The sequence below is a fragment of the Pristis pectinata genome, chromosome 35 (genome assembly GCF_009764475.1).
Source record: "Pristis pectinata isolate sPriPec2 chromosome 35, sPriPec2.1.pri, whole genome shotgun sequence".
In the NCBI taxonomy this organism is placed as follows: Eukaryota; Metazoa; Chordata; class Chondrichthyes; order Rhinopristiformes; family Pristidae; genus Pristis; species Pristis pectinata.
The window spans coordinates 9704598-9717113 of NC_067439.1; the positions used below are offsets into that span (position 1 = coordinate 9704598).

At 48.2% G+C, this 12516-nt stretch overlaps 1 protein-coding gene across 1 annotated transcript in view; it reads right to left on the bottom strand.

Moving 5' to 3' along the window:
* The window catches only part of LOC127586431 (cyclin-dependent kinase-like 1), a 48693-nt gene that overhangs the window by 14590 nt on the left and 21587 nt on the right, over positions 1-12516 (bottom strand). The window contains exons 3-5 of the mRNA XM_052044386.1: positions 6502-6574; positions 3602-3692; positions 2050-2250 (exon numbers count right to left, since the gene is read on the bottom strand). Of these exons, the coding sequence (XP_051900346.1) occupies positions 2050-2250; positions 3602-3692; positions 6502-6574 (365 nt within the window). The remainder of the gene's footprint in view (positions 1-2049; positions 2251-3601; positions 3693-6501; positions 6575-12516) is intronic.

A 12516-nucleotide genomic window follows, 5' to 3' on the forward strand; every position in this document is an offset into this window, starting at 1 on the left:
TGTCCCAACTCCCATCGACGCTCCCAGGGATGGGACAGTACAGGTTAGATTGGTATGGCAACTGCTCTGCCCGGGACCGCAAGAAACTGCAGAGAATTGTGGACGCAGCTCAGCACATCACGGAAACCAGCCTCCCCTCCAAGGACTCTGTCTATACTCTCGCTGCCTCGGTAAAGCAGCCAGCATAATCAGAGACCCCACCCATTTACCTTGTACTACCTCAATGCACTGTGTAATGAATTGATCTGTATGAACGGTATGCAAGACAAGCTTTCACCTGTACCTCGGTACAAGTGACAATAATAAACCAATTCTAATTCCAATTCCAGTGCTTCTGATGTGTTTTCTTACTCCCTCAACTATGGTTGTCCTCCACTGCAGTTGACAGGGCTCTCAAATGTGCCCCTTCCATTCCCACTCTCCTCCCAGTGAGGACAAGGACCTTTCACCACACCAGTCTCCATATTCAGTAGATCAACTTTCACCATCTTCAACATGACACCACCACCAGGCACACCTTCCTCTCTCCCTTCAGAATTCCAAGGAGACCTTTCCTTCTGGGACACACCGGTTCGCGATTTCATCCCCATCAATAATCACTCCCCTTTTCACGGCATCTTCCTATACAACCCCCGGAAATGCAACAACTGCCCTTTTACCTCCTCCCTTCCTGCTGTCCAGGGACCCAATCACACCGTCCAATTCACTCGCACCTCTTTCAGATTCTGCATTCAATTTTTACACATGGTCACCTCTGCTTTGGACAAACCAAACACAGATCAGGTGACTGCTTTGCAGGACACCTCCATTCAGGGTCACCCCTGTGGACTGAGCTTCCAGCCGCCTCTATCTTTGATCTCGTGCACTTTTCCATCAAGGCTCAAAGCCAACTCAAGGAACAACTTCTGACCTGGCACAGTGCAACCTTCTAGATTCACAGAGAATTCAAACATTTCAGATAATTAAACATTCCAGCCTCGTGCCCACACTTACTGCAGAGAATCGTGGATACAGCACAGTACATCACGGAAGCCAGCCTCCCCCCCATGGACTCTGTCCACACTTCTCGCTGTTTCGGTAAAGCAGCCAGCATAATCAAAGACCCCACCTGCCCCAGACATTCTCTCTTCTCCCCTCAGGCAGAAGATTCAAAAGCTTGAAATCATGTACTACCAGGCTTAAGGACAGCTTCTATCCTGCTGTTAATAAGACTATTGAATGTTCCCCTAGTACCATAACATGGTCTCTTGACCTCACAATCTACCCCGTCGTGGCCCTTGGATCTTATTGTCTGTCTGCACTGCACTTTCTCTGTAATCGTAACACTTTATTCTGCATTCTGTTATTGCTTTTCCCTTGTACTACCTCGATGTACTGATGTGATGAAATGATCTGTATGGATGGCAGGCGAAACAAAGTTTTTCACTGCACCTCAGTACATGTGACAATAATAAACCTATTTTTAGTTGTCTCCTCCTATCTACGTCCCACTCCCCCATATCCCTGCCCAAGTCATACTTTTGTTGTCTATCAGTCTTCACCACCCTTCACCTGTCCACCACCGTGTCACTCAATCTCTCCAGGTTTTCAACCTCTCACACCACCTCCCCCTTTCTCTGCAACTTGGTATCGGTATTGGTTTATTATTGTTACTTGTACCGAGGTACAGTGAAAAACTTGTCTTGCATACCGATCGTACAGGTCAATTCATTACACTGTGCATTGAGGTACATCTTTGTTTTATCTCTATCCTTCCCCAGTTCCAATGAAAGGCCATCCAGCTAAAACATTCATATTGTTTCTCTCTCCGCAGATGCTGCCTGACCTGCTGAGCATTCCTCATACTTTCAGCTTTTATTTAAAAGACATTACTTGTTACTCCACTTACTGTATTTGTTTCAAGTATAGTACCATCAGAACAGGGAGTGGTGCTTCAAAATAATGACATAATTCAGTTGACAGGCAAGTAATTGATTAACGATCTGTTGGTCAATCGCAGACAGACCGAGATGGCCAGCACTGATCCAGACACCATGTGGAACAACTGACCTAGTGTCCTCCTGATGAGGTAGAGCTGATCCACATCTGAACGGCCTGGCCACAGAGGATTGCCCGAGATGAGCTCGGCGAAGACGCAACCTATTGCCCACACGTCTACCGGAGGACCATACTGTGTGTCACCAACCAGCAGCTCAGGGGCACGGTACCATCGAGTCGCCACGTAATCTGTATAGTCGTCCCCTGGCCCAGCTGGAAGACAACAACGAACATTAAAGTATCCACAACATGGGGGAGACGCACATTCCTACTCCAAATAGCGGACACCCGCTGCAGCTGTTCCAAGCTTCCCTTGGAAGGGCAGAGACTTCCAGCACGAGGGGAGAATCCACCTGCCAACTGCTTGTTCAGACAAATACCGCGTCAAAAGCCCTGGTTTGCACAACGGCGTATAAGAACTTTGTCTGCTGCTGAACACGTTTATACAATTAGTACAACACACTGAGTTCTGTATTTTCTTCGTCCAACTCGGTTTTGCACTAAACCTGCACTAAATTGTATTCTGTATACTGTTTTTTGCACTATTTGTACTTGCACAATTTTTTTTTGTCTGTGTTTATTGTATGTCTTCTGTTTATTGTATGTCCTCTGTTTTATGTATGTCCTCTGTTGTGAGAGTCTGGGGGAAACGACATTTTGTTCCTCCATGTGTTTTTATAGCATATGGGTGAATAACAATAAAGTAACTTGAACCTTGGTCATTCCTTGAAAGAAATGAGATCTATCTGATTATGTAGTGTCTTTCACGCCTTCGGGATATCCAACAGTACTTCACAGCCGAAGAACTACTCTGAAACATAATGTTGGAAGGCCAATTTGCAAACAGAATCTCACAAACAAGAATGAGAACAAGCAGGAAATGTGTTTCGTTGATATTGGACAGGAGCACACCCACCCAAGATGGGACTTTGGTTTAACACCTTTTTTGAAAGGCTGCACATCCCACTGTGCAGCACCCCCTCTACATTGCACTGGAGGGTCAACACGGACTTGGTGATTAAATCAGACATCCTGCAAGAATGTGACCAGATTTCAAAAAGCACCTTAAAAGGTACTCGGACAGGTACATGGATTGGAAAGGTTTAGAGGGATATGGGCCAAACGCAGGCAAATAGGACTAGCTTGGATGGGAATCTTGGTCAGAATGGACCAGTTGGGCCAAAGAGCCCGTTTCCATGCTGTATGACTCGATGACTTTAAGTGCTTGTGTTGACCTTAACAGTGGAAGCCACTGAATAAATACAAACTTCTTGTGTTTTTAAATTATTCATTTTCGGGACTGAGCCATCACTGGCAAGGCCAACATTTATTGTCCATTGTCATGACCCAAAACATCAACCATCCCTCTGCCTCCACAGATGCTGCCTGACCCGCTGAGTTCCTCCAGCAGTTCGTCTTTTGCTGCAGACTGCAGCATCTGCAGTCTCTTGTGTCTCAGGTCAGTGAGTGCAAGGAGTTGGCCTTGACCCCTACGTCCACCCCCGTCTCCCCACAGTCTCATTGATACACGGAGCCTCGAGGACAACAATGAAATCCAACTCACTCAAGATCCGTGCAAAGCCAAAGTCGCAGAGCTTGATGACGCCGTGTTTGGTGATGAGGATGTTCTCTGGCTTCACATCTCTGTGGATGCACTGACATAGACAGACACCAAAAATCAGTCAGCCTCTGTAAATGAACTTAGTGGTGGGGAGTAACTTGTCACACCAATACCCAGTGCCTCAAGTCACATAATGCACTTTGCCTAATTAAACTCAAGCCAAGATGAGGTGCCTGTGATTCAGTTGCAAATCCAGTGGCTCTACGGAGCTTAAGTGTGCTGCCTTTAATGCAGAACACAGAGTGTATTTAATGCACCTGGCTCTTACAAAGATCAGACAACTGGATTTGCCCAACTCATCTGACTTTCAGCCAGTGTGTCCCTTCTGTATATCAGGCTCAGTTGAGCAGGGATTAGAGTAGCAGACTATCAATCTAGAGGTGATGTCCAAATCCCACGTGGGCCAAGCACCATAAACTGACCGCAAGAACTGCTGATTGTTGCCGAAGACAAAAATGAAGAGGAGAGAAGCTGCACCCCTCACACTGGTCCTGACACGCGACTCCCGTCCCCTACTACTTGATGTGAAGATGCTGCAAATAAGTTTTTCATTGCACCTGTACATAAATGTACTCCTATGTGACAATAAACTCAACTTTGACTTAACAGCACCATTTGGAGCAAGATAGCATAGCTAAACAATTTGTTTAACAAATTTACCTACCTACATTTTACCCACCAGATCTCCCCCCACCCCCCCAGCATCTGCCCTTCACCTCTCCCTTAATGGTTCCCATTATCACCTTCCGTAGTTATCAGATTCCAGCACCGGCAGACCACTGTTGCCCTACTTATCACCCTCCAGCAGCCGTTTCCATCTTCACCCTCTCCTGGCTCTATCTACCTTTCTTTGGTTTGTTTCCATCTATCACCCACCAGCCTCTGGCTCTCAACTAAACCCTCTCCCTCTCCCCTACCTGGCTCTATCCGCCCATCGTCCTTCACCCCTCCTTGGCCCACCAATCACCTACTGGCCCCCGTCCACCACTCCCCTTCTCCTCTTTATACCGGCCATCTCCCCTCTCCACTCTCAGTCCTGATGCAGGGTTTCGACCTGAAATGTCGACAATTACTCCCCCATCCCCCGCCCCCCGCCCCCCACAGATGCTGCTCGACCCGTTGAGTTCCACCAGCAGATCGTTTGTTGCAAACAATCTGGTTTGTTAGGAGGACATTAAACGTAGTGTTGCTGCACAGAGAGACCACGTTCAAACGTGAGCACAGGCTCGTTGTTGCACAGGACCCAACCTGCACCAACACCACCATCAGGGGTCATTGGATCGTGCTAGACAGACTGGACGTCCTCCCCCTCCACAACTTGATCCCTTCATATCTAGTGAGCACAGGGATCAGGCACCCAATGTATAGCACACTGACCCATGAGTGCAGTGGGGAAGAGTGGAGTGAAATGTTGTGTCCAATGTGCATTACATCACCTAAAAGTCATCAGTGGCACATCATACCTGTGCTGGCCTTTTGGAAACGCTCTCCCTTTAGTGCTCATGCACCATTCAAGTGTTTCCTTTGAAGGTACAGATCCAATCCCCTCAAAAGTGACTGCTCTACATGACCAGTCGCATGGCCTGAACTTGCAAACTCCAGGTGCCCTGTAACCAGCTATCTGAAGTGAGTCCTGAAACCACAATGTTTAGCCCAGAGGTGACAGCACTACCCAGTGAGCAACAGTGTGTTGGTTCTGAAAGGGTTAGAACATAGGACATGGGACATAGCGCAGTATAGCACAGGAACAGGCCCTTCAGCCCACCATGTCTGTGCCAACCACAATACCAATCCAAACTAATCCCCTCTGCCTGCACATGGTCTATATCCCTCCATTCCTTGCCTGTTCATGTGTTCACAGATGCCTCTTAAACATTGTTGTTGTATCTGCTTCCACTCTCTGCGTAAAAACAAAACTTGCCTCGTAAATCGCCTTTAAACTTTGCCCTCCCACTTCAAACCGATGCACACTTCCACTCTTCTATCCACTGACTAGCTACCCTACCTACAATTAGTCGCATTCCTTTTCAGTTCCAATAACTGTGTTTGTCCCACCACTGGTACGTCAGGTCACAGGGAATAAACGTCTCCCCTGCCTCCCGGCCACTTCAGCCAAGACCCGAAATCTACGGCCTCTGGTACCACCCTCCCGACCAATGGGAATGGTTTCTCACCACCTTCTCTACCAAACTCCCCGGTTATTTTGAACACTTCTATTCAATCTCCCCTTAACCTTTCTTTGCTCCCTAGAACAACCGTTCAAATATCACCATCTCACTCTTTTTTCTCTCTCCTCCTGATCTACCCAGTTCCTCCTGCACCCAAGCCCCCACCCAGCCCCCCATCACCCTGTTTCCTTCCCCTCCTCCACCCACCCCATCTGCCCGTCAGCTACACACCCCTCCCACTGGGTCCCCTCCCCCCCCACTGTCCCCATCTGCCCTCCCCACCTCCCTCCCTCGGTTCCAGGCTCCACCTTCCTCTCCCAATAGATTCTACCATCTGCAGCCTTTTGTCACCTCCATCTCTCACCTCCCAGACTCCGTCACTATTCCCACCCTCCCCTCCTCCATCTGCCCATCACCCCTCCTCACCTGGATCCACCTATCACCTGCCCCACCCCTTCCCCTCACTTCTTGAGACTGGCTATCTCCCTGTCTTTCAGTACAGATGAAAGGTCTTAACCGAAATGTCTACTGTCCATTTCCCTCCACAGATGCTGCCCGACCCACTGACTTCCTCCAGCAGTTTGTTTTTTTGCTCCAGATTCCAGCATCTGCGGTCTCTTGTGTCACCATTTTACTCTCCCCCTGGTTGTGTGCTAGAAGACTCCCCACACTTACGTTGTGCTTGTGGCAGAAGTTGATAGCCTGCAGTGTCTGTCGTATGATGCTCTTTACTTGATCCTCTGCAACCCTGGGAGAAGAAAAAAAATTGCTCCCGTCAATCACACCCCACAGTCCTGAACTGGGTCAAGTGCGTCAGTGTAAGAGGAGCTTGCCCTGATTCTGTTTTCTTTTAGAACTCTTGCTGCATTATTTAAAGGCCAGACACCAGATGCAAGGAGTCTGATATTAATAGTCACAGAGGTCTCCTTTCACTCAACAATTTAATTATCTTTTTTTTACCAGCGATTCCAGACAGCAGTCTCGCTCTGTGTAAATGAGGGGCACACATCTCAGATTATTTGATTACCATATTAAAAGCTAACAAGACCAATTAGTGGACAAGAACCAGAGTTTGCAAATTAACCACAGGGAAGTGCTGATAAAATGAAACATCTGAGATAAAACAGAAAATGCTGTAAACACTCAGCAGGTCAGGCAGCATCTGTGAACAGAGAAACAGTTCATGATACAGGCCACAGAATGTCTCTCCACAGATGCTGCCTGACCTGCTGAGTGTTTCTGGCATTCTCTGTTTTTATTTCAGATTTCCAGCATCTGCAGGTTCATTTTTTCATTTGTTGTTGATTCTCAGATCTCTGGGTCTGTGGGGTTCAATACAAGACGTTAATCAACCAGTAGCTGAAGGGCTGGGTGGTGACCAATCAAAACATCTCTGATTGTACCACTAAATATTTGTAGCCAAAACTGAAAAATGAAGTAGGTGTGTCAGTTGTACAGAGCCTTAGTAAGACCCTACATAGTGAGTTCATTTTCCATCGGTTGGGAGAGTAGGGGTTGGCAGGTGTGAGTGCTAGGGACGGTCAGGTGGGGGAAATACAAGAGAGAGAGAATGGAGAGAGAGAGAGAGAGAGAGGGAGAGGGAGAGAAAGGGAGAGAGAGCGCAAAGAGAGAGAGAGAGAGAGATTAAGATTAGATTTAGACCATGCAAGGGGACATCAAGACGGGCAGTGGAAATCTAGAAGTTTCTAAATTTAAAAGTTTCGCCTCCAAAAGTCTGACCTCAGTAGGTTTTCATAAGAGAATCGAGGGCTATGGATAGGGAGCCAGGCAAATGTAGCTGACATGGCATGATCATTCATGTTCTAAATGAATGGTAGAACAGGTTAAAGAAACAAAAGGCACCATGTACCAGGGTGGAGCGATGTGTAAGGCAGCTGCTCACAAGATCACCTTATCCAACTGCGTTTCGTCAGAGAACAAATGCTTTTTTTTGTGCATGGGCAATTTCTTGAATATCATTGGCTTTTCTCCAGGACCAGCGAAACTAGCAGACCAATGACTGGCCTTGTACAGACCCTCAGAGAGACCACACCTGGAGTATGGTGTGCAATTTTTGTCTATTTTCCAATGAAAGGCTGCACTCGTCGGAGACCGAGTGCAGTCAGGGTTCACCAGACCGTGTCCTGGTTCGGCATGAGTGTTATGTGACAGTCTGGGTCAACTCGGCTGCATTCTCCAGTGATTAGAGGAATGAGAGGAGAACTGATTGAAGGGGCTCGACAGGCTGGATGCAGGGAAGATGTTACCCCTGACTAGGTGGGAGGTTAGAGCCAGGGATCACAGTATCAGGACAAGGGGGTAGGACATTCAGGACTGAGCTGAGCAGTCAGTCAGACATCACAGAAACAGGCCCTGTAGCTCACTGAGTCCACACTGGCCAAGGATTTCAGCCCGAAATGTCAACAGTTCCTTTCCCCCCCACAGGTGCTGCTCGACCCACTGAGTTCCTCCAGCAGATTGTTTGTTGCTCCAGATCCCTGCATCTACAGTCTCTTGTGTCCTTGCAGGTCCTGATGAAGGGTCTCGACCCGAAACATCGAGAAACTGTTCGTCTCCCTCCATAGATGCTGCCTGACCTGCTGAGTTCCTCCAGCATTTTCTGTGTGTTGCTCCAGAGTCCAGCATTTGAAGAATCTCTTGCCTCTGGGTCTCCAGTGTCTCCCATTTTATTCTCCCCATATTCCCATCAACTTCCCACAGTTTCCATCATACACCCACACACAGGAGGCAAATTACAGCACCCATTCATCCTCTCAGCTCTAGAGACCCGGGTTCAATCCTGACCTCCGTTGCTGTCTGTGTGGAGTTTGCACGTTCTCCCTGTGACGTTGTGGGTTTCCCCCGGGCGCTCTGGTTTCCTCCCACATCCCAAAAAGCATATGTGTTGGTGCGTTAATTGGCCGGAGTAAATTGCCCCCGTTGTCTGGGCGTGTGGGAGAATTGATGGGAATGTAGGGGAAATGGGTTGCAGGGAAAATTTAGTGTAGAATGGGATTGCTCTGTGAGCTGGCATGGGCTCAATGGACTGCATGGCCTCCTTCTCTATCATAAGGAAATATGGAAGTGATATGGGAAATAAACCTTTCCAGTTTTACTTGGTGTTCGTCGTCCAGTTCGTTCAGTCAAGTTGCACCTCTCCGCAGGTCAAAGGGGCATTGAATTTGAGTGGGTTTCATTTAAGCACAGGTGAGATGTCAGGAGTACACAACTGTTCTTAGTTATGTTCAACATTTGAGTTATCTAAGATGCATCTCCCTTCCACGGAATGGTGCAGTTATGCCACTTTGCAGCTGCGCGGTCTTTAATTAAACTTCATTGCACTTGTTTCTTTTCATTTCAATGAGCAAGCCTCCGCCAAGAAATAAAATGGGAAAAGCTTGTGTTAAATGCACTCCTGTCGGAAGCCAAGTGCTGTGGTTTCATTGTGTCCCCTGAGCTGGGCTGCTTGTCCTCACACTGGCTGGTTGGTATGCTGAGCAGAGACTGGCTCTGACTGTAAACACACTCAAACAGTGTGGTTGCTCTGACAACTGCTGAGCAGCCTGCTGCACTCAGTTTTCTCTTCCCTCACTATGTGCTCCTTCCTCGAACATACTATTTCGCCTGCCTGCTCAAGGGATCTCCCTCTCGTTCCATCTCTGAGTACTCTTTCTGCCTGCTCTGGCCCCTCTCTCCCTGCCGCTCCAGTAGCAACTGCCTTCCACAGGTTTATTCTCCTGAGATTAGTAAGCTGAGGCTCGATTGGAGGAGTGGGGTTGGTAGGTCAGATCCTTACTTACTCTGAGTGTATCCTTGACTGATGCCACAATGACAATGCCTTGCCACCCACACTCTCTGCAAGCTACAGGATTCAAAAACCAACTAACTCTAGCTCCTTCCTCTCCTCAGGGGTGCACAGTAACCTAGTGAGGGTCGTCATCCTTGTGACCAGGGTCTCCTCAAGGTTTGGTGGTGTGGGTTAAAGGCGGAGAAAGTGATGGTCCTGTTAACTCCACAACCAGTGAGGAACATTAGATCCACATAAAACCCCAATGACACCCTCTAACCTGATACTTCCAGTGTTCCAGAGCCATGATCAAGGACAGGATTCTCCCAGAGATAGACCTATTTCTCACCCACTCCAGATAGCTGAATGCCCCAACAAGCAGCTCCAACTTGACAAGCAGCAAAACACTCTTTCACCTTCGCTACTGCTTAAAGTCTGACGATATCCTTGCTTTTTTTTAATGAGACACAACGCTTGACTACTCTGAACCTTGCAGTGCATTAGTTAACAGAAATTGGTCATAGACAAAGCTTTCAGCTGGAAGACCAGTAGGTTTCAGGCAGACCAAAGGACCTCTTTCACTAGGTTGATGTTCGTCCAGTTCTTTCTAGTTCTTTTTTGGGATCTGAGTGTCACTGGAAAGGCCAGCATTTGTTGCCTATCCCTAACTGCCCTTGAGGAGATGGTGGTGAACCACATTGAACTGCTGAAAATGCCCCCACAGCACTGTTGGGGAGTGAGACCCAGGGTTTAAACAATAAAGAACCCGTGATATATTTCCGAATTAGGACGGTGTCGAACTTGGAGGGCAGTCTGCAGGTGGTGGTGTTGGCCTGCACCTTGTCCTTCTTGGTGGCAGAGCTCACGGTTTGGGAGGTGTCGTGGGAGTAGCCTGGGTGAGTAACTGCAGTGGGTTTGTAGATTGGTCACACTGCAGCCACTGTACGTCGGCAGTGGAGGGAGCGAGTGTTCATGGTGGTTGATGGAGGAGGCAAACCAGTGGGTTGCTTTGCCTTGGAGCTTTGCCTTGGAGCTTCTTGAGTGTTTTTGCTGGTGTACTCATCCAAGCATCACATCATACTCCTGATCAGTGCCTCGTAGATTGTGGAAAGTCTTTGGGGTGTCAGGAGGTGAGTCAATTACTGAAGGGATACCCAGTCTGACCTGCTCTTGTAACCATAGTATTTATGTGGCTGGCCCTGTCAATGGTCATCCCCAGGTTACTGACAGTGGTCATGCTGTTGAATGTCAAGGGTAAGTGATTAGACTCTCTCTCTCTCGTTGGTGATGGTCATTGCTTGGCACTTTTGTGTCATGACCATTACTTGTCACTCACTAGCCCATGCCTGAACATTGCCTAGGTTTGGTTGCATGCAGGCACTGAATGAGAAGTTGTGAATGAACAACATGCAATCATCAGCAAACACCCCCACTTCTGACCTTCTGATGGAAGAGAGGCCAGTGATGAAGTAGCTGAAGATGGCTGGGCCAACGACACTGCTGTGAGGAGCTCCTGCAGTGATGACTCGAGGCTGCCACGACTGACATCCAACAAGCAGAACCTTCGTGCAAGGTCCAACTCCAACCAGTAAGCTTTTTGAACCTTACGATGAAGGGAAGGTCACTGATGAAGCAGCCGAATGTGGTTGGGCCTGAGGACCTTCTGCAGTGATGCCCAGACGTTGGAAATGATTGGTTTCCAACTATGATGATCATCTTCCTTTGTGCGAGGTACAACTCTGACCACTGCAGTGTTTTCCCTTCGATGTGCACCTCAGAGCGCATCTCAAGGGGACAGCCATAAATTACAGACTCCGACGTCACCAAGCTGCTGGGATGGATGCCAACCCAGTTCTCTCCATCACCAAGAGGTGGACAACAGTCTCGTCTTTCCTCCACGCTGTCGAAGGCAGCTTGTGGTGGTTTCAAGCTCATTGAAAGTACCACACTTCCTCACCACCACCCGGCCTACACTGTATTCAGCTGCACAGCCGCCGTGCCCAGACCCAGTGCTCTCTGTGTGGGAGACTGACAGCGTGTTGTAACATATGGTGTTTGCACATTAGGGTCCTGCAGACCTCCTGAGGCGGACACACATGAAGGAGGCAGGAGGACCAATGTCACACTGGGGATGCTCTGCAAACAGGCTTACTTCTGGACCTGCCGATGAAGTGGAGGAGGTCTCAGGTGATAGTGATGGCAGTACTCTGGGGAATGGGCCAGACTCTGGTCACTGAGTATCTCACACCTAATCAACTTCCTTCTAGATATGATTTGGGAATATCCCACTCATCCAATCTGCTTGTGTTCCGCAGTAATAACTGTGTGTTCAACGTGGCGGCGTCCCGAAACGTCAACTCTGCCATAAAAGTTCAACGTATGTCGACCAAGTGGCTGTGACCCCTATGGCAAGGGTGAGCTTGTGTGAACAAACCAATTAGGAGGAGCAGGCTGATCCAACTCAGCTCAACTCTAACTTCCCATCATCCCACAGCAACCTTTCACCCCCCCACTCCCCCCCCATTTATCAAGAATCCATCTAACATTGCCTTAAAGATATTCAATGACTCCGATTCCACCAGCCTTTGAAGAGAGCTGCAAGGACTCACAACCCTCAGAGAAAATAGTTCACCCCATCTGTCTCAGGTGGGTTACCTGTACTTTTAAACAGAGACCCCTAGTTCAAGATTGAACCGCAAAAGAAAACTTTTCCAAATCCTCCGTCAACACCCCACGGCATCTTATATTTTAATCAAATCCCCTCTACATCCAGCAGATACAAGCCTACTCTGTCTAATCTTTCCTCTTAAGACAGGTACAGTAAAACTCCGATAATCTGCTAACCAACTATTTGGGAATCCCAATGGTTCAACATCTGGTTCACTAGCTGATGTTTGCAACAC